General features: G+C 43.0%; 1 protein-coding gene across 1 annotated transcript; it reads right to left on the bottom strand.

The window, feature by feature from the left end:
• Positions 1-1413: 1413 nt before the first annotated feature.
• On the bottom strand, positions 1414-19640 carry AWAT1 (acyl-CoA wax alcohol acyltransferase 1). Its single transcript, XM_057495354.1, is given in 12 exon segments — positions 1414-2000; positions 2189-2271; positions 4281-4293; positions 10603-10694; positions 12253-12428; positions 13149-13306; positions 13309-13354; positions 15519-15589; positions 15847-15879; positions 15882-15953; positions 16861-16978; positions 19614-19640. Coding segments are annotated over 12 exon segments (1044 nt in total). The 3' UTR covers positions 1414-1845.
• Positions 19641-19997: the final 357 nt, after the last annotated feature.

Below are 19997 nucleotides of genomic sequence, written 5' to 3'. Positions count from 1 at the left end.
ATGCATCTATCAATGGACACTTAGGTTGTTTCCATGTCTTGGCTATTGTGAATAATGCTGCAATGAACATGGGGGTGCAGACATCTCCTTAAGATAATGATTTTCTTTCCTTTGGATATATATACCCAGATGTGGGATTGCTCAGTCATGTGATAATTCTACTTCTAACTTTTTTGATGAACCTCCATACTGTTTTCCACAGTGGCTGCACCAATTTACATTCCCACCAACAGTATAGGAAGGTTCCCTTTCTCTGCATCCTCACCAACACTTACCTCCAGTCTTTTTGATGATAGCCATTCTAATAGGGGTGAGGTGGTATCTCACTGTGGTTTTGATTTGTTTCCCTCATGATTATTGATGTGGAGCATCTTTTCATGTGTCTGCTGGCCATCTGTATGTCTTCTTTGAAAAAACATCTACTCAGGTTCTCCACCCATTTTTAAATCGAAGTATCATTGTTTTTTAAATATTTTGCTACTGAACTGTAGGAGTTTCTAAATGGTCTTAACTTTTGGTCCTTTGCTGTGTTTTTAAGTATGTCTTTTTTAGGTTGCCTTCTGAAGGAAGATACATCTGTATTTTTATTTATTCTTTTAAAATTGTCAGAATACAGCTTTAAAGAAAAACTTTTAAATAGAACTTAGTAAGGATTTAAAATATGGATATAAAGTGGATTTCCCATAGTAGGCTTTCAGGTTGCTAGCAAATAGTTCGGGATTATGGCATTAGAGGGCCATCATGAAGACAAAGTGACCTATGTGAAATGCCTTTTCCAGCTGAAAGTAATCCTGAGTAAGATGCCTTTGATCTATCCGAACGGCATGTTTGTTAGCTTAATGGAGTGGACATAAGCTAAGCTTTATATCTGTACATAGAACATTACCACACAAAAACTTTCACATGGATGTTTATAGCAGCATTATTCATAATAGCCAACCCAAAAGTCTATCAGCTGGTGAATGGATAAAAGGATGTGGTATATTAAGTACAATGAAACGTTATTCAACCATAAAAAGAAGTGAAGTATTGATATATGCTACAACCTTGGGCCAACCTTGAAAATACTATGGTAAGAGAAAGAAGCCAGTCATAAAAGACTACATATTCTATGACTCCATTTATATGAAATGTCCAGAAATGGCAAATCTGTAGACTCAGATAGTAGATGAGTGGTTGCCAGAGGCTGGGGGAGGCGGAGGAATAGGGAGTGACTGCTAATGTGCACTGGATTTCTTTTTGGGGGTGCTGAAAAATGTTCTGAAATTAGATAGTGGTAGTAGTGCATGACTCTGAATATACTATTCAGTTAATTTAAATCATACTATTTGTGATTTGGGGTTTTATTGTTTTTTGTTTTTTTGCTACTGAGTTGTGTGAGTTTTGAAATGGTCTTTTACCTTTTGGTCTTTTGCTGTGTTTTTACAGGTGTCTTTTGAATATCACACTTTTAGCAGGTTAAATTTATGGTATACAAAATACATCTCAATTTAAAAATGGCAGTAAGACAAAACAACAACCATAGTGGTGGCTGTTCAGGCCACTTGGCTATAGCTTGAGTCCTTGGGACCTGGGGGTTTGGGCTCAGAGAGGAAAGCCATGGGGGGTGGGACAAGGAGCAGTGGCTGGGCCTAAGGGGCCTCAGGATGCCCTCGCTGAGGAATGACTAAGTGAAGCTCTCCAGGGACAGCCACTGCAAGGGCTTCATGGCAAGACAGGAGTTCCTGATGCCCTCTCCTGCCCCACAGAGCCCACCCTCATCATCCTCGCTCCACCTTTTGGTCAGCAAGTAGCAAAGCAATCTCCCCTCCAAGATGCCTGCCCTTGGGTGCACTGCCCCTTGAGTCACTGGAAAAGCAGCTTTTGGGGTTCTGAGTGGCCATAGTATATCTTATGCTGGTCAACCAGTTTGTGCAGGGCATCTGTATAGAGTGTGTGGTATTTGTCCACCATCTCTGGGCTCGGATTTTCAATTTTGGGCAGTGTCAGAGGCTCCCTAACTGCCAAGAGAGATGGAAAAAGAGAAGGCCAAGTGTTAGAATCTTCTCTTCCTTTAACCTTCTCCTTCTCTGGGCCTGATCCTCTCACATCCCAAGTCAACTCCCAGCTTCTCTCCCACTGCTTGGCTCTTCTTTGGTGGAGTGGGGGTGGTGAGGGCTGGTGGCCTTGGGCTGAAAGCAGCACTCACCCACAGTAATGATAGGCAGCGGGTAAGGCAGGAGCCCACTGCAGCCTTGGCAGAAGCTTCGTCTATAGAAGACACAAAAATAGCTGAAGATAGACAGGGAAGATGGCGGCGTGAGTAGAGCAGCGGAAATCTCCTCCCAAAACCACATATATATATGAAAATATAACAAAGACAACCCTTCCTAGAATAAAGACCAGAGGACACAGGACAATATCCAGACCACATCCGCACCTGAGAGAACCCAGCGCCTCGCGAAGGGGGTAAGATACAAGCCCCGGCCCGGCGGGAGCCGAGTGCCCCTCCCCCCAGCTCCCGGCGGGAGAAGAATAGAGAGAGCGGGAGGGAGATGGAGCACAGGACTGCCGAACACCCAGCCCCAGCCATCCGGGCCATGGCGCAGACACAGTACGTGCCCAGGGGGCCCTGGATGTTAGGAAAACAGGGCAGCAAGAACAGTGAGTGGGCAGCGGAGGCCGGGTGCCAGAGGACATAAGAAAAGCACGCGACCACTTTTTTTTTTTCTTTTTGCTGCTTTGTTTTGGCGAGCACTTTTTGGAAGTCTTAAAGGGATAGGGACCCCAATACTAGGGAAACAGGGCAGCAAGAACAGTGAGTGGGCACTGGTGGCCTGGCACAGGACACCAGAAAAGCGAGTGCCCATTTTTTTTTTTCTGTTTTGTTTTGGCGAGCGCTTTTTTTGGAAGTCTTAAAGGGATAGGGACCCCAATACTAGGGAAACAGGGCAGCAAGACCGGTGAGCAGAGGCCTGAGGCTGGCGCCGGAGAATAAAAGAAAACGAGCTGTCACCTTTTTTTTTAATTAAAAAAAAATTTTTTTTTTTAATTTAAAATTTTTTTCTTTTTTTTTTTTTTGTGGTGGTCGTTGTTTTGTTTTGGCGGGTGCTTTTTGGAAGTCTTAAAGGGGCAGGGTGGGACACTTAATCGAGAGGTAGGGAATCCAGGGATCTCTGGGCACCCTAACCCCTGGGCTGCAGGGAGCAGGGAGGCCCCTTACGGAGATAAATAGCCTCCCAGCCGCTCCCGCTCCAACGCGACTCCACCACTTTGGAGTAGCTGCCCGAGCCAGGCCACGCCCACAGCAACAGCGGAGATAAACTCCACAGCAGCCGGGCAGGAAGCAGAAACCCTGTCTGCGCACAGCTGCGCAGCACAAGCCACTAGAGGTCGCTCTTCTCCCAGGAGAGGAGTGCCACAAACCAATAAGAAAGGAAGTTCTTCCAGCCGTCACTCGTCCCAGCTCTGTAAACTATTCCTATCACCATGAAAAGGCAAAGCTACAGGCAGACAAAGATCACAGAGACAACACCAGAGAAGGAGACAGACCTAACCAGTCTTCCTGACAAAGAATTCAAAATAAGAATCATAAACATGCTGACAGAGATGCAGAGAAATACGCAAGAGAAATGGGATGAAGTCCAGAGGGAGATCACAGATGCCAGAAAGGAGATGGCAGAAATGAAACAAACTCTGGAAGGGTTTATAAGCAGAATGGATAGGATGCAAGAGGCCATTGATGGAATTGAAATCAGAGAACAGGAACGCATAGAAGCTGACATAGAGAGAGACAAAAGGATCTCCAGGAATGAAACAATATTAAGAGAACTGTGTGACCATTCCTAAAGGAACAATATCTGTATTATAGGGGTACCAGAAGAAGAAGAGAGAGGAAAAGAGATGGAAAGTATCTTAGAAGAAATAATTGCTGAAAACTTCCCCAAACTGGGGAAGGAAATAATCGAACAGACCACGGAAATACACAGAACCCCCAACAGAAAGGATCCAAGGAGGACAACACCAAGACACATAATAATAAAAATGGCAAAGATCAAGGACAAGGAAAGAGTTTTAAAGGGAGCTAGAGATAAAAAGGTCACCTATAAAGGAAAACCCATCAGGCTAACATCAGATTTCTCAACAGAAACCCTACAGGCCAGAAGAGAATGGCATGATATATTTAATACAATGAAACAGAAGGGCCTTGAACCAAGGAGACTGTATCCAGCACGACTATCATTCAAATATGACGGTGGGATTAAACAATTCCCAGACAAACAAAAGCTGAGGGAATTTACTTTCCACAAACAACTTCTACAGAACATCTTACAGGGACTGCTCTAGATGGGAGCACTCCTAGAAAGAGCACAGCACAAAACACCCAACATATGAAGAATCGAAGAGGAGGAACAAGAAGGGAGAGAAGAAAAGAATCTCCAGACAGTGTATAAAATAGCTCAATAAGCGAGCTAAGTTAGGCAGCAAGATACTAAAGAGGCTAACCTTGAACCTTTCATAACCACGAATTTAAAGCCTGCAATGGCAATAAGTACATGTCTTTCAATAGTCACCCTAAATGTTAATGGGCTGAATGCACCAATCAAAAGACACAGAGTAATAGAATGGATAAAAAAGCAAGACCCACCTATATGCTGCTTACAAGAAACTCACCTCAAACCCAAAGACATGTACAGACTAAAAGTCAAGGGATGGAAAAACATATTTCAAGCAAACAACAGCGAGAAGAAAGCAGGGGTTGCAGTACTAATATCAGACAAAATAGACTTCAAAACAAAGAAAGTAACAAGAGATAAAGAAGGACACTACATAATGATAAAGGGCTCAGTCCAACAAGAGTTTATAACCATTCTAAATATATAGGCACCCAACACAGGAGCACCAGCATATGTGAAACAAATACTAACAGAACTAAAGGGGGAAATAGACTGCAATGCATTCATTCTAGGACACTTCAACACACCACTCACCCCAAAGGACAGATCCACCGGGCAGAAAGTAAGTAAGGACACGGAAGCACTGAACAACACAGTAGAGCAGATGGACCTAATAGACATCTATAGAACTCTACATCCAAAAGCAGCGGGACATACATTCTTCTCAAGTGCACATGGAACATTCTCCAGAATAGACCACATACTAGGCCACAAAAAGAGCCTCAGAAAATTCCAAAAGATTGAAATCCTACCAACCAACTTTTCAGACCACAAAGGCATAAAACTAGAAATAAACTGTACAAAGAAAGCAAAGAGTCTCACAAACACATGGAGGCTTAACAACACGCTCCTAAATAATCAATGGATCAATGACCAAATCAAAATGGAGATCCAGCAATATATGGAAACAAATGACAACAACAACACTAAGCCCCAACTTCTGCGGGACACAGCAAAAGCAGTCTTAAGAGGAAAGTATACAGCAATCCAAGCATATTTAAAAAAGGAAGAGCAATCCCAAATGAATGGTCTAATGTCACAATTATCGAAATTGGAAAAAGAAGAACAGATGAGGCCTAAGGTCAGCAGAAGGAGGGACATAATAAAGATCAGAGAAGAAATAAATAAAATTGAGAAGAATAAAACAATAGCAAAAATCAATGAAACCAAGAGCTGGTTCTTCGAGAAAATAAACAAAATAGATAAGCCTCTAGACAGACTTATTAAGAAAAAAAGAGAGTCAACACAAATCAACAGTATCAGAAACGAGAAAGGAAAAATCACGACGGACCCCACAGAAATACAAAGAATTATTAGAGAATACTATGAAAACCTATACGCTAACAAGCTGGGAAAACTAGGAGAAATGGACAACTTCCTAGAAAAATACAACCTTCCAAGATTGACCCAGAAAGAAACAGAAAATCTAAACAGACCAATTACCAGCAACGAAATTGAAGAGGTAATCAAAAAACTAGCAAAGAATAAAACCCCCGGGCCAGATGGATTTAACTCGGAATTTTATCAGACATACAGGGAAGATATAATACCCATTCTCCTTAAAGTTTTCCAAAAAATAGAGGTGGAGGGGATACTCCCAAACTCATTCTATGAAGCTAACATCACCCTAATACCAAAACCAGGCAAAGACCCCACCAAAAAAGAAAAGTACAGACCAATATCCCTGATGAACGTAGATGCAAAAATACTCAACAAAATATTAGCAAACCGAATTCAAAAATACTTCAAAAGAATCATACACCATGTCCAAGTGGGATTCTTCCCAGGGATGCAAGGATGGTACCACATTCGAAAGTCCATCAACATCATCCACCACATCAACAAAAAGAAAGACAAAAACCACATGATCATCTCCATAGATGCTGAAAAAACATTTGACAAAGTTCAACATCCATTCATGATAAAAACTCTCAGCAAAATGGGAATAGAGGGCAAGTACCTCGACATAATAAAGGCCATCTATGATAAACCCACAGCCAACAATATACTGAACAGCGAGAAGCTGAAAGCTTTTCCTCTGAGATCGGGAACTAGACAGGGATGCCCACTCTCCCCACTGTGATTTAACATACTACTGGAGGTCCTAGCCACGGCAATCAGACAAAACAAAGAAATACAAGGAATCCAGATTGGTAAAGAAGAAGTTAAACTGTCACTATTTGCAGATGACATGATACTGTACATAAAAAACCCTAAAGACTCCACCCCAAAACTACTAGAACTGATATCGGAATACAGCAAAGTTGCAGGATACAAAATCAACACACAGAAATCTGTGGCTTTCCTATACACTAACAATGAACCAACAGAAAGAGAAATCAGGAAAACAACTCCATTCACAATTGCATCAAAAAAAATAAAATACCTAGGAATAAACGTAACCAAAGAAGTGAAAGACCTATACCCTGAAAACTACAAGACACTCTTAAGAGAAATTAAAGGAGCCACTAACAGATGGAAACTCATCCCATGCTCGTGGCTAGGAAGAATTAATATCGTCAAAATGGCCATCCTGCCCAAAGCAATATACAGATTTGATGCAATCCCTATGAAACTACCAGCAACGTTCTTCAATGAACTGGAACAAATAATTCAAAAATTCATATGGAAACACCAAAGACACCGAATAGCCAAAGCAATCCTGAGAAAGAAGAATTAAGTAGTGGGTATCTCACTCCCCAACTTCAAGCTCTACTATAAAGTCATAGTAATCAAGACAATTTGGTACTGGCACAAGAGCAGAGCCACAGACCAATGGAACAGACTAGAGAATCCAGACATTAACCCAGATATATATGGTCAATTAATATTTGATAAAGGAGCCATTGACATACAATGGGGAAATGACAGTCTCTTCAACAGATGGTGCTGGCAAAACTGGACAGGTACATGTAGGAGAATGAAACTGGACCATTGTCTAACCCCATATACAAAAGTAAACTCAAAATGGATCAAAGAACTGAATGTAAGTCATAAAACCATTAAACTCTTGGAAGAAAACATAGGCAAAAACCTCTTAGACATAAACATGAGTGACCTCTTCTTGAACATATCTCCCCGGGCAAGGAAAACAACAGCAAAAATGAGTAAGTGGGACTATATTAAGCTGAAAAGGTTCTGTACAGCAAAAGACACCATCAATAGAACAAAAAGGATCCCTACAGTATGGGAGAATATATTTGAAAATGACATATCCAATAAAGGCTTGACATCCAGAATATACAAAGAGCTCACACGCCTCAACAAACAAAAAACAAATAACCCAATTAAAAAATGGGCAGAGGAACTGAACAGACAGTTCTCCAAAAAAGAAATACAGATGGCCAACAGACACATGAAAAGATGCTCCACATCGCTAATTATCAGAGAATTGCAAATTAAAACTACAATGTGTATCACCTCACACCTGTAAGGATGGCTGCCATCCAAAAAACAGAGAACAACAAATGTTGGCGAGGCTGTGGAGAAAGGGGAACCCTCCTACACTGCTGGTGGGAATGTAAGTTGGTTCAGCCATTGTGGAAAGCAGTATGGAGGTACATCAAAATGCTCAAAACAGACTTACCATTTGACCCAGGAATTGCACTCCTAGGAATTTACCCTAAGAATGCAGCAATCAAGTATGAGAAAGATCAGTGCACCCCTATGTTTATCGCAGCACTATTTACAATAGCCAAGAATTGGAAGCAACCTAAATGTCTTTCGATAAATGAATGGATAAAGATGAGGTGGTACATATACACAATGGAATACTACTCAGCCATAAGAAAAGGGCAAATCCAACCATTTGCAGCAACATGGATGGAGCTGGAGGGTATTATGCTCAGTGAAACAAGCCAAGTGGAGAAAGAAAAATACCAAATGATTTCACTTATCTGTGGAATATAAGAACAAAGGAAAAACTGAAGGAACAAAACAGCAGCAGAATCACAGAACTCAAGAATGGACTAACAGGTACGAAAGGGAAAGGGACTGGGGAGGATGGGTGGGTAGGGAGGGATAAGGGGGGGAGAAGTAGGGGGGTATTAAGATTAGCATGCATGTTGGGGGTAGGAGAAAAGGGAGGGCTGTACAACACAGAGAAGGCAAGTAGTGATTCTACAACATTTTGCTATGCTGATGGACAGCAACTGTAAAGGGGTTTATAGGGGAGACCTGGTATAGGGGAGAGCCTAGTAAACATAATATTCGTCATGTAAGTGTAGATTAGTGATACCAAAAACAAAACAAAACAAAACAGAACAAAAAAAAAGGCAGTTCCTGTGTGGTAACCTCCAATGATCTCTACACAAGGGTATAAAGGGCATATAAAAGTGTAGGCAAGGGTCTGTTTGTGTTTATACAGAGGATCAAAGCCTAATTGGGCTACCCCAAAAATGAACTAAGATACGATATGAAAAAGAACTTCCAACATCAGCACTCTCTGGAAGAGTCATGCCAGAAGATGATCATAAAAAACTCCAACAAAGATCCACGCACTGCTACAGCTGTAGATGCACTCATCCCACCAGCTCCTGGACTTGCCATGGGAATGAGGAAGGAGATATCCAAGCTGGCCTGTGCATACAGTAAAACAACAAATTTGACTGGATCTATACCGTTGGAACTCAACCAAGAATTAGGAGAAGTGCAAATTGTATCGCTCCAAAATCTTACAACTACATACTATTTACTGTTAAAAGAACATAAGGGATGTGAACATTCCCCAGGAATGGGTTGTTTTAATTTGTCTGATTTCTCTCAGACTGTTCAAGTTCAGTTGGACAATATCCACCATATCATAGATAAGTTTTCACAAATGCCTAAGGTGCCTAACTGGTTTTCTTGGTTTCACTGGAGATGGCTGGTAATTACAGATATGCTTTGGTTATGTAACTATACTCCTATTATGTTAATGTGTGTGTGCAATTTAAGTAGTAGCTTAAAACCTATACATGCTGAAGTTACTCTACAAGAAGATATGTTAAAGAAATAATCAATCTTCCCATGTTTTCTTCTGCCTGCTACTTCTATAGCTTTTCTTCTTCCTTCCTAATTACAACCCTTAAATAGAATTCGTGCCTCATATCAAATTTACCGAGTATCATAATTCTTCCAAGTGGTAAAGATACCTCAAGACAAATGCTGGGCATAGAAGCCACAGGGCATTAATATGCAAAGAAATAAAAAGCTAACCTTTTCAAACAATAAGGCTTCTCTCTCACTTACCAACTCTACATTTCCCTGTATGGCCCCAGAAGATGACTGGTTAGCCAGAGACGGGTAAGATTCCTCAAGGGAGGAACAACCTAAGACAGGCACAGTCGCAGGGGGGCCATCAGGTGAGAAATTGGGGATCAACAGAGGTGAGGCTTAGAACCTCACCCCCCCTGTTCTGAGAGAAATCTTCTGCATAGGTGGATGTTTTATTGCCCTGGTCTAGCTTGGATTAACACATAGTCTACAGGCACACACCTGATCATCTACATTTGCTCTCTTACAACACTTAAGTATGTTTTCTACCTTTATCTTGTATCTCCCTGCCACTTCAGCATTTTATTAAAAATAATAATAATAAATAGAGTAATGTGGTATTCACATATAAATCAAGTATAAAAATCAAATGAGTATTCATATTTGAAATGACTGTTTATAGTTCATAATGCATGAGCAAAACCGAAAGTTTCTGTGATGACTGCCCTTGTATTTTTCACCATGTAACTTATTCACTATGTAAGAATTTGTTCTCCATGTAAGAACTTGTTTGTTATGCCTCAGAAGATTGGAGGCTGATGAAAATTAGGCTTGGGGTGTATTAATGATTGTGCATTGAGCATTGACTCCCCTATACAGAATTTTATTGTTGTTAACAACCATTTGATCAATAAATATGAGAGATGCCCTCACAAAAAAAAAAAAGTACACACTTCCAATTGTAAAATAAATAAGTAACCGGGATGTAATGTATAGCATAAGGAATATAGTCAAGACATTGTAACAGCTTGGTAGGGTGATAGCTGGAACCTAGAATTGTCATGTATATAAATGTTTTATCACTGTGTTGTACACCTGAAGCTAATGTAATATAATACTGTGTGTCAACTACCCTTCGATAAAAAATAATTATCTAAAAAAAAAAAATAGCCGAAGATAATGTCTTAGAGGCATTGGAACTCGTACATCCAGCTGTCCTTATGGAACAACACCTGATCATACACCTCAGTTTCTCCAAAAGTGAAGGTGGGGACCAGATAAGCCCTGTGGGAAAACCCAAACTTATTTCCCAAACACTGCCCAGGGTGAGAACCACCCAGAAACCCAGAAAGAAAGTTTGTTCCTGGCCAGACTCCCATCTACTATACAACCCCTGTGGCATAAAGTATTTCTTCTTGTGCTAAACAGGGTTCCCATATTTAATGTGTGGTGTCCTGAAATTTCCAAGGCCGGTGAGAACATTATCTCTGAGACAGGATCACAGGATATGGGGGTGCAGGGAAGGAAGAGAAGTTTCAGCAGAGATCTCCAGAGACTCAAATCACATTAAAAAAGCTTCAAAGAGGTGTCCTGGAAGGGAATACCTGACTCTGTTTCCACTAGGAGGAAGCACACAAATGACGGTAAGTGTGCAGAGATATGCTTATAACATGTTCCCCTCACTCACAGGGACTATGCATAAGATATTCTGTCCTTGGGCCTTGGATTAGAGCAGAGTGAAGTTTCCCTCTCACAGACCACAGGAATCCACCCTGATGGTGCCCTAGGTAGAGAATCAAGCTACTGAAGTCTTCCTGTGAGAGAAACGAGAGCACAGTCTCTCTTGTACAAGTCTTTGTGCATTGCTAATACCAACCTCTTAGCACTCTGGCATGTTACCTTACTGGTTCCTCACGGGAGATACAGTAGAGGACACAGTGGTGGGTTACTTTTTTTAAATCTTACAGATCCTGAATCCCAGGTTCCAAAGGCGGAGGGTCACTCAGGCAGTCAGTGAGTGGCAGGATCTGGACTAGAATCCTGGATTCCTTCCTCTCAGCTCAGTCTCTCTCTCTTACATTATGCTCCAAACTGATGAACAGGCCACTGAGGCAAGGTCGTTGGAAGAAATACTTCCCTTTCCTCTGAGTCTACAGTAGGACAACTGTTCCTGTGTCCAGTGAGCTGGCCTGCTGACCCGATGCCCACCCCACCCCCAGCTCCAGCCTGGGGCTCTTGCTCTTTACCTCCTCTTTACCTTAAGTCAGAATGGCTAACATGTATCTGTCACTTACTGTGTGCCAGGACATGGTAGGTGTTTTATGTGGATTAATTCACTTAAATCCCATGATAATTCTATGGAGTAGATACAATTATTAGTAGCCACATTAAGAAGATGAAAATACCAAAGCTCAAAATAACTAAGTAACCTGTCCCAGAGTGCACAGTAAGCCCTGAAGCCAGGATTTTAACTCAGGTCACTGACTCCAGATCCTATGTGCATACTCAGCATAATGTACTGAGTACATTACACTTACCTTTAACAAGCAGATTGAGACGTTGATGTTGATAGAGACAATGTGAGTGTCATCTGTATAGTAGGGGAGCACTAGCCAAACCTCTCAATAATGAATCTGGACTTCTGGTTTGGCTTCCTGAGAACTGGTTCAGCTAACCCAGGATGAATGGATGACCTAAAGCTTTTTGAAATTCTATGGCCATCTCCCCTACTCACTAGTAAGTTCTATGATGGCAAGACTCATGCCTGATTCATCTTGGCATTGCTTACGAGGTCATGCTGCTCAGAGGAGGCCACCCACCCCACCTTGGCTGGAATGCTTACCTGTGCCAGAGGGCTGTGCAAACAAACCCCTTGCACTTCTGGAGGAGTATGGTGGTGACACTGTGCACACTTTACAGGGCCTCCCCCACCCCTCCCACCACAATGCCCACTAAGTTGCCAGTGCCATGGTTTAGCAGGTAGTTGATGGCTGCCTGACTCATGGAGCACACACACACCTGAAAAGGATCAAGGAGCAGAGAGAGGAGCAGAATGATCAGGAAAGAGGGAAGTGGTTGGAAGGGAACACCCTCTGCTCTACTCCTCACTGGCTTGAGTGCCCTCTGCTCCCATGCACCCCAGGGGGAGAGTCAATGGGATGGGACAAAGGGTGTGGAGAAGTGAAGGCTGTGGGTAGACACAACATGTTTCACTTTGAGGCAATATCTCCACTTTACAGGAGGGTCCAGGTTGCAATTACAGTAGGAAGGTTTCCAGTTTATTATTCACGGAGCACGTACTCTGTGGTAGGCACTATATTGAATGCTTTACTTGTATTGTTTCATTTAGTTATCACACCAGCTCTGAGGTCAGACTATTATCAACAACACCACTCTGAGACCAATAGAGGCTCAGTAGCTTGCCCCAGAACACACTGTAAGTGGCAGAGCCAGGATTCAAAGGCAGGCAGGTTAGCTATGGAACATAAGCTTTTAACTACTATGTCATAATGCTGGGGATGGGGGCTCAGGCGTAGAGATGGGACTTTTAACTGCCATGCTGTAATGGTGAGGAGGGGGCTCCAGGGGTGGGGAGGGGGGCTCTAGGGTATAGATGAGGTTTTTAACTACTATGCCATAATGATGGGGAGGGGGGTTGAGGGGTAGATATGGGGCTTAAAAAGGTGCATCTCCAAGCAGAGAAATGGGCTGGAAGCTCCACTAAGTATGATTGGTAGCACCTTTGGCCATGAGGTAGTCCCTAACAAAGGGGATCTTGAAAAACCAGGACAGTGTGGACAAGTGGGGCATGATGCCTGGGAAGGTTTTTGAGAAGCCTGTGGCCTCAGTACAGAAGTTGCAGAAGGCACCGAAGGTCAAGAGGCCATGAGGGTGAACCCCATGATGTAGTTATGCTCAGGTGACAGGTCCTTGGTCTTCAGGATCTGCAGCCATGGAGAGAAATGCCACAGGTGGTGAAATGAGCCACATGAGGAAGCAAGGTTGAAGACACTGCAGGGATTAGGGTATCCTCCACAGCAGAGCTGCTCAGTAGACAGGCCATAAGTAGGACTCGGGATCAAGATATTAGTCTCTGGAACCACAAAAGACCCTGAATAGCCAAAGCAATCCTGAGAAGGAAGAATAAAGCAGGAGGGATTTCACTTCCCAACTTCAAGCTCTACTAAAAAGCCACAGTAATCAAGACAATTTGGTACTGGCACAAGAACAGACTCACAGACCAGTGGAACAGAAAAGAGAGTCCAGATATTAACCCAAACATATATGGACAATTAATATAAGATAAAGGAGCCATGAATATACAATGGGGAAATGGCAGCCTCTTCAACAGCTGGTGTTGGTAAAACATGTAAGAGAATGAAACTGGATCATTGTCTGACCCCATACACAAAAGTAAATTCGAAATGGATCAAAGACCTGAATGTAAGTCATGAAACCATAAAACCCTTAGAAAAAAAACAGGCAAAAATCTCTTGGACATAAACATGAGCAACTTGTTCATGAACACACCTCCTGGGGCAAGGGAAACAAAAGCAAAAATGAACAAGTGGGGCTATATCAAGCTGAAAAGCTTCTTTACAGCAAAGGACACCTTAATAGAACAAAAAGGTATCCTACAGTATGGGAGAATATATTAATAAATGACAGATACCTTAAAGGGTTGACATTCAAAATATATAAAGAGCTCATGTACCTCAACAAACAAAAAGCAAATAATTCAATTAAAAAATGGGCACAGGATCTGAACAGACACTTCTCCAAAGAAGAAATTCAGATGGCCAACAGACACATGAAAAGATGCTCCACATCGCTAGTCATCAGAGAAATGCAAATTAAAACCATAAAGAGATATCACCTCACACCAGTGAGGAGGGCCACCATCCAAAAGACAAACAACAACAAATGTTGGCAAGGATGTGGAGAAAGGGGTACCCTCCTAGCCTGCTTGTGGGAATGTAAATTAGTTCAATCATTGTGGAAAGCAGTATGGAGGTTCCTAAAAAAAATCAAAATAGAAATACCATTTGACCCAGGAATTCTACTCTTAGCAATTTACCCTAAGAATACAGGAGCCCAGTTTTAAAAAGACATATGCACCCCTATGTTTATCGCAGCACTATTTACAATAGCCAAGAAATGGAAGCAACCTAAGTGTCTCCATCAGTAGATAAATGGAAGATGTGATACATATACGCAATGGAATATTATTCAGCCATAAGAAGATAACAAATCCTACCATTTGCAACAACATGGATGGAGCTGGAGGGTATTATGCTCAGTGAAATAAGCCAGGTGGAAAAAGGCAAGTATCAAATGATTTCACTCATATGTGGAGCATAAGAACAAAGAAAAAACTGAAGGAACAAAAGAGCAGCAGACTCACAGACCCCAAGAATGGACTAACAGTTACCAAAGGGAAAGGGTTTGGGGAGGATGGGTGGGAAGGGAGGGATAAGGGGGGAAAAGGGGAATTATGATTAGTAGACATAATGTGGGGGGGGGAGCACGTGGAAGGCAGTACAACACAGAGAAGATAAATAGTGCTTCTATAGCATCTTACTATGCTGATGGACGGTGACTGTAAGCCCAGAGGATCTGCATAGCAGCACATTTCTAGAACTGCTTCCTGGTATTTCTCCTCACCAACCCTTTCTAGTGCCTGCCTAAGTAATTTTATTGAACTTTGAAAACCCAACTTAGAGGTCACCATATCTCTGAAGCCTTTCCTTACCTCTCATCTGAACTAATTGTATACCATGTACCAAACCATAAGTGCATACTCTTCAATCCTCCCAGTATATGTGAGCTCCCTGATAGCAGAAGATGGAATCCTACTCACTTTTAATCAAAATTTGTTAAGTGGACCTGTACTGTATTTGTGTCTCAGCCTGCATCATCTGGTAGGTCATGCTGAAGGCATCCAAAGTATCTTTGCAGAGTAGCACAAGGGCCTGGTAGCAATATGGGATCCTGAAATATGCCTGCCTGCACTGCAACTTCTCTGGGACGCTCATTTTATTTCTGGACAACCCAGTAAATGCCTAGTGTTTGGGGAACCATGAGGGATGCTGGGGAAGAGACACTTACTGTAATGGGGAAATAGTCTCTGATGTGGGTCCAGACACTCCAGTTCCTTACCCAGGCTGAATGTCTACCACCTGAGACAGAAGTATCAGGAGGGGATGGTGTGTGCCACCCCCCTCCCCATCCTGCTTACCCTGGAGCTTCCCTAACACCATGGAGGGAACATGGCTCTGCTGGAAAGGAAGCAGCCTGGGATGGTTCTGGCTGGCCCAGCTCCCGTGGCTCTGGAAATTTGGATGAGGAGCCTATGGCATAGTGAGTGGGACTCCCTGGTTACAGGTTAAGATAAAACATTCTTAGGCCCTTTTCTGTCTAGGTCCATGAGTCTTACCTTGCTCTGGGGTCTTCCAGTCCAGGAAAACCGGGCAAAGTAAAGGGCTGGTAGAGGCCACAAGGGTGTAAACAGTAGGAAAATGACAAATGGCTGCAAGATCCAAACTGATGAGGTAGCAGGTCCGACCAGATTCGGGTTACTGGCAGACCTTGGCCATGTACTGCTGTCCCCATTAAGAGCTCTCTAGGCTACACAAGCCCTGGCCTTCTGTACAACCTAGCTCCTGCCCATCCATGACCACTTGTCCTTCAAATATTTTCTCTAGCTTCTACCACACACCAGCCCTATTTCCCTGCTTACCTGACATCCCTGTCTGCTTGACTTCTGCCTTCCATCAATTATCCCCCCTGTGCCCATTCGTCCACCCTCTTTTCCATCTGGCCTCCTGTGTCCCTTCCTATCCATCATGATTGAATGTTTGTTACACTGGCAGCCCACCCTCCCTTGCCCACGAGCTATCCATGTCTCGCCACATCCTGCCCGTGCAGCATCTGCATCCCTCTACTATTTCCCATCCACCATTCTCATCCTCTTACCCATTCACCATTCCCTCCATCATCTCTGTCTCCTCCCCTGTTACCACCCACCCCTGCCAGAATGGAAAACCCTTTGGTACAAGCACAGGCTATACTTCTCTAAGTCTGTAATGCTAATGCTTCCTCTGTCCCACTTCCCATGCTTCCTTATGATCATGATCATATCTCTGGGCCTCATTTCCCTTTTCCAGATAGTGATAGGAGGGATAGGAAGTGACTGAAATTAGCTACATCTACTCATATCCATCATGACCCTGTTCTGCCCCTCTGCCTGGCCTCACTGTTCTCTGGGGCTCTATCTCTCCCTCCTCCAGGGCACTCACAGAACCCAAGACTCCTTGGCTTTCCTCTGTACTACCATCTGAGATAATAAAAAACCAGAGATGAGACTTTCCATGAGCATACAAATTACCCCTGATCTGGCCCTGGCCCCTGACTCTGGCTTCTCACCACAGACATTTGGATCAGTACTCACCTGTGGCAAGGTAGATCAAGGGCCAACGCATAAGAATCAGACTCTGTAAGTGCTTAGGCTGCTTGAAACAAGGAATGATACCCAAGAACGAAGGAGGTGAAGATTCCAGAGCAGTGTTCTAAACCAGTGGTGCCTCCACCTCTGGAAGCTCACTCGGTAGTGAGAGCATATGACTATGGCAAAGTTTCACTTGCTGCCTCTCCTCCTTGTTCTGCCCCACACACATCCCCCACTGCAGGCAGAAGGCTCTGGAGCACTAAGAACTGCCCCTTTAGGTCTGAACCCAAGCCTTGCTTATTTGCCCTTTGAGTCTCTTTCCTGGCATTATTAGGACACCAGAATGGAGGAATGCTATCCAGTCTTAGTGACTCAGAGAGCCAGTGAAGGGAAAAATTTCTCACAGAGCACTCTGAGATTATAGGGGTTGTGACCTCGGGGAGAAGACTGGTGGGAAAGGAGCTCTGGGGTCTGTGGGGTGGGGGGGTGCCCAAGGGTAGGTCTATATTGAGACAAACTATTGTCCAGAGATATCCTGGTTTGGGGCAATGTCCCCTTTTTAACTTTCTATTATAAACATTTCTAAACATATGTAAAACTAGAGAATGCAACAAAACTTCATATTTGCACTCATAGTTTGTGTTCATCTTCTACAGCTATTAACATTTTGCCATACTTGTTTCATTTATCTCCCCACTCTTTTTTTTTTCTTGGAAAATCTTAAAGCAATTCTAAGACATAATGTCATTTCATCCCTAAATACTTCACAACATGTCTCTACAAAAATATGGATATTTTCTTCCATAACAATACCAACTGTCACCCTTAAGAAATTTCATAATTCTCTAATAATACCTAATATTCAGTCCATATTCAAATATCTTTTTATACTTGGTTAATTTGAATCAGGATCCAAAGAAAGTACACTGATTATTTTTGGACCTTATGTCTCTTCAGTCTCTCTCTCTGTCTTTAAGTTTTCATTGTAAAATAAAACCTAGATACAGAAAACCACCTAAAAACAAATGTATGGCTCAATGAATTATTATAAGACAGTGGCCTTGCAGCTGTCACTAGGTCAGGAAATAGAACTTTTTCACCTACACTAGAAGCCTCTCATGTACCCATTCCAATCACAATCCCCTTTCTCCTCCCAAAATAGCCATCATCCTGACATTTAGAGTCTTTTCATCATATTTCTATGGTTTTATTTATTACACAAACTTCCCTAATGGCTATGGTTTAGTCTAGCCCATTAAAAAAATGGACATGTCCCTTAAATTGTCTCTTTTTTAAACTTTTTATTCTGAAAGACTTTCAGATTTATGGGAGATTTGCAAAGATAATATGGAAAGTTTCCCACACCCTTCATCTAGCTTCCCCTATATTAACATCTTATGGAACTATGATATAGTCATCACAGCTAAGAAGCCAATACTGGTACATTACTGTTAACCTAACCCCAGACTTTATTTGAATTGCACTGTTTTTTTTCCTACTAATGTCCTTTTTCTGTTCCAAGATTCTATCAGTCCCCATACTGTATTCAATCATCATGTCTCCTTAGTTTCTTCCAATCTGTAATAGTTTCCTGGTCTTCCCTTGTCTTTTATGACCTTGGCATTTTTGAAGAGTTTAAGTCTGTTTTAATCTACAGGACACCCCTCCATCCCTTTCTCTTCCTGACAATTTATCTGTTGAAGAATCCATATTCGACCTGAAGAATTTCCCACAGCCTGACCTTGCTGACTGCATGTTCTTGGTGTATTTCAGCAGGGTCCTCCGTATTTCTCACAGATTGGTGACTGGATTCTAAGACTGGATAAGACTCCAGTTTGAGTCCTGCGGCAAGATCTTAATTTGCTTTTAATATAGAACAGTCCCCTGTCCTACCCTTCTTTTCTGCCCGTGCCATGGACTTGTCGAAGACTGTTCTTCTGATAGGGAAAAATATACAAGGACAGCAATCTAGTCCAGGTGGCTCCCTTCTGCTTCTCAGCAAAAACAACCCAACACTCCTTTAATTCCCACTCTGCCAGGCATTCACTCCCTAAGCTCACTCCCTAAACTTACTCCCCCCTGCTTGCTTGCTGTGCACTTAGAAATGTTGCAGATAAGGAAGAAGAAAGATAAATATTGCTCCCCTTGCCTTTGTTCGGGGCTCAGACCTTGGGAGATTACTCCCCTCTGAGCCTGCCAGTGTAAAATTTAAAGCCTCAATACTCCAAGACCTCTGAGTGCCGCTTGGTTCTTCGGTCAGTGATCCAGTCCAGGTTTTTTCAAGTTTTTCCATGACATTAGGTTCCCTGACTGGGAATCCCAACCGTGCTGGCCCTTTGTTACCACTGGTTTGGGGCAACGGCAGGGCAGTGATAGAACAGGAGATCACAATGGAGAAGGTGCGCCCTGCCTGATCTTGTAGCAGTCTCCAGCCAGGTTGTCCCGGGCCAGCCCCACTCCACTGTTCCCTCCAGACTCAAGGAGCCTTGGGAGGTGAGGACCTGCTTCCAACGTTGAATCAGGTAAGGCCCCAGGGACCCTGACCCAGCCAGTTCCCACCTGTTGGGGTGGAAGGTGAGCCTGATCACCTTCCAGAGACTTCTTAGAAGTCTCACAGGTAGACATTCCCGGGGGGGGGGGTGTTTAAACTCTGGTCTGAGTGTGTGAGTAACTGCGCAGGGCAGCTGAAGCCATTCAGTATGCACTGAATCTGTGATTCCACAGCCTGCACTACAGAATATGAGTGGGCCCTTCACCGTATTCACGGTTGGCTGCCACGACATAATGGTGACTCAGCTTCAGCTGACCTGGCCGGGGACTTATACAGGTGCACCTTAGTCAAGGCTGATCAAAGTCTCTGAAAGGAGCACAAACAGACAGGTGCCTGATTGGTCTCCTCTCTAGAGGAGGCACCCCTCTTTTGTCCATTGTCACAACACAGTTACATGGACACATCAGGGGTCAGGGCACAGCAAACCCATAATTCTTGACACCATGATCAAGAATTTGAGGAAGGGATTTTCAAAAAAAAAACTACAGAATAAAATTAACTCCCAGCAGGTTAAAAACCCTGTGTAAATCTAAATGGCCCACCTTTAGTGTAGGATGGCCTCCAGAATGGGCCCTAGATGTCCCAACAG

The sequence above is a fragment of the Manis pentadactyla genome, chromosome X, assembly GCF_030020395.1.
Source record: "Manis pentadactyla isolate mManPen7 chromosome X, mManPen7.hap1, whole genome shotgun sequence".
In the NCBI taxonomy this organism is placed as follows: domain Eukaryota; kingdom Metazoa; phylum Chordata; class Mammalia; order Pholidota; family Manidae; genus Manis; species Manis pentadactyla.
This window is presented reverse-complemented; position numbering and strand designations above follow the sequence as displayed.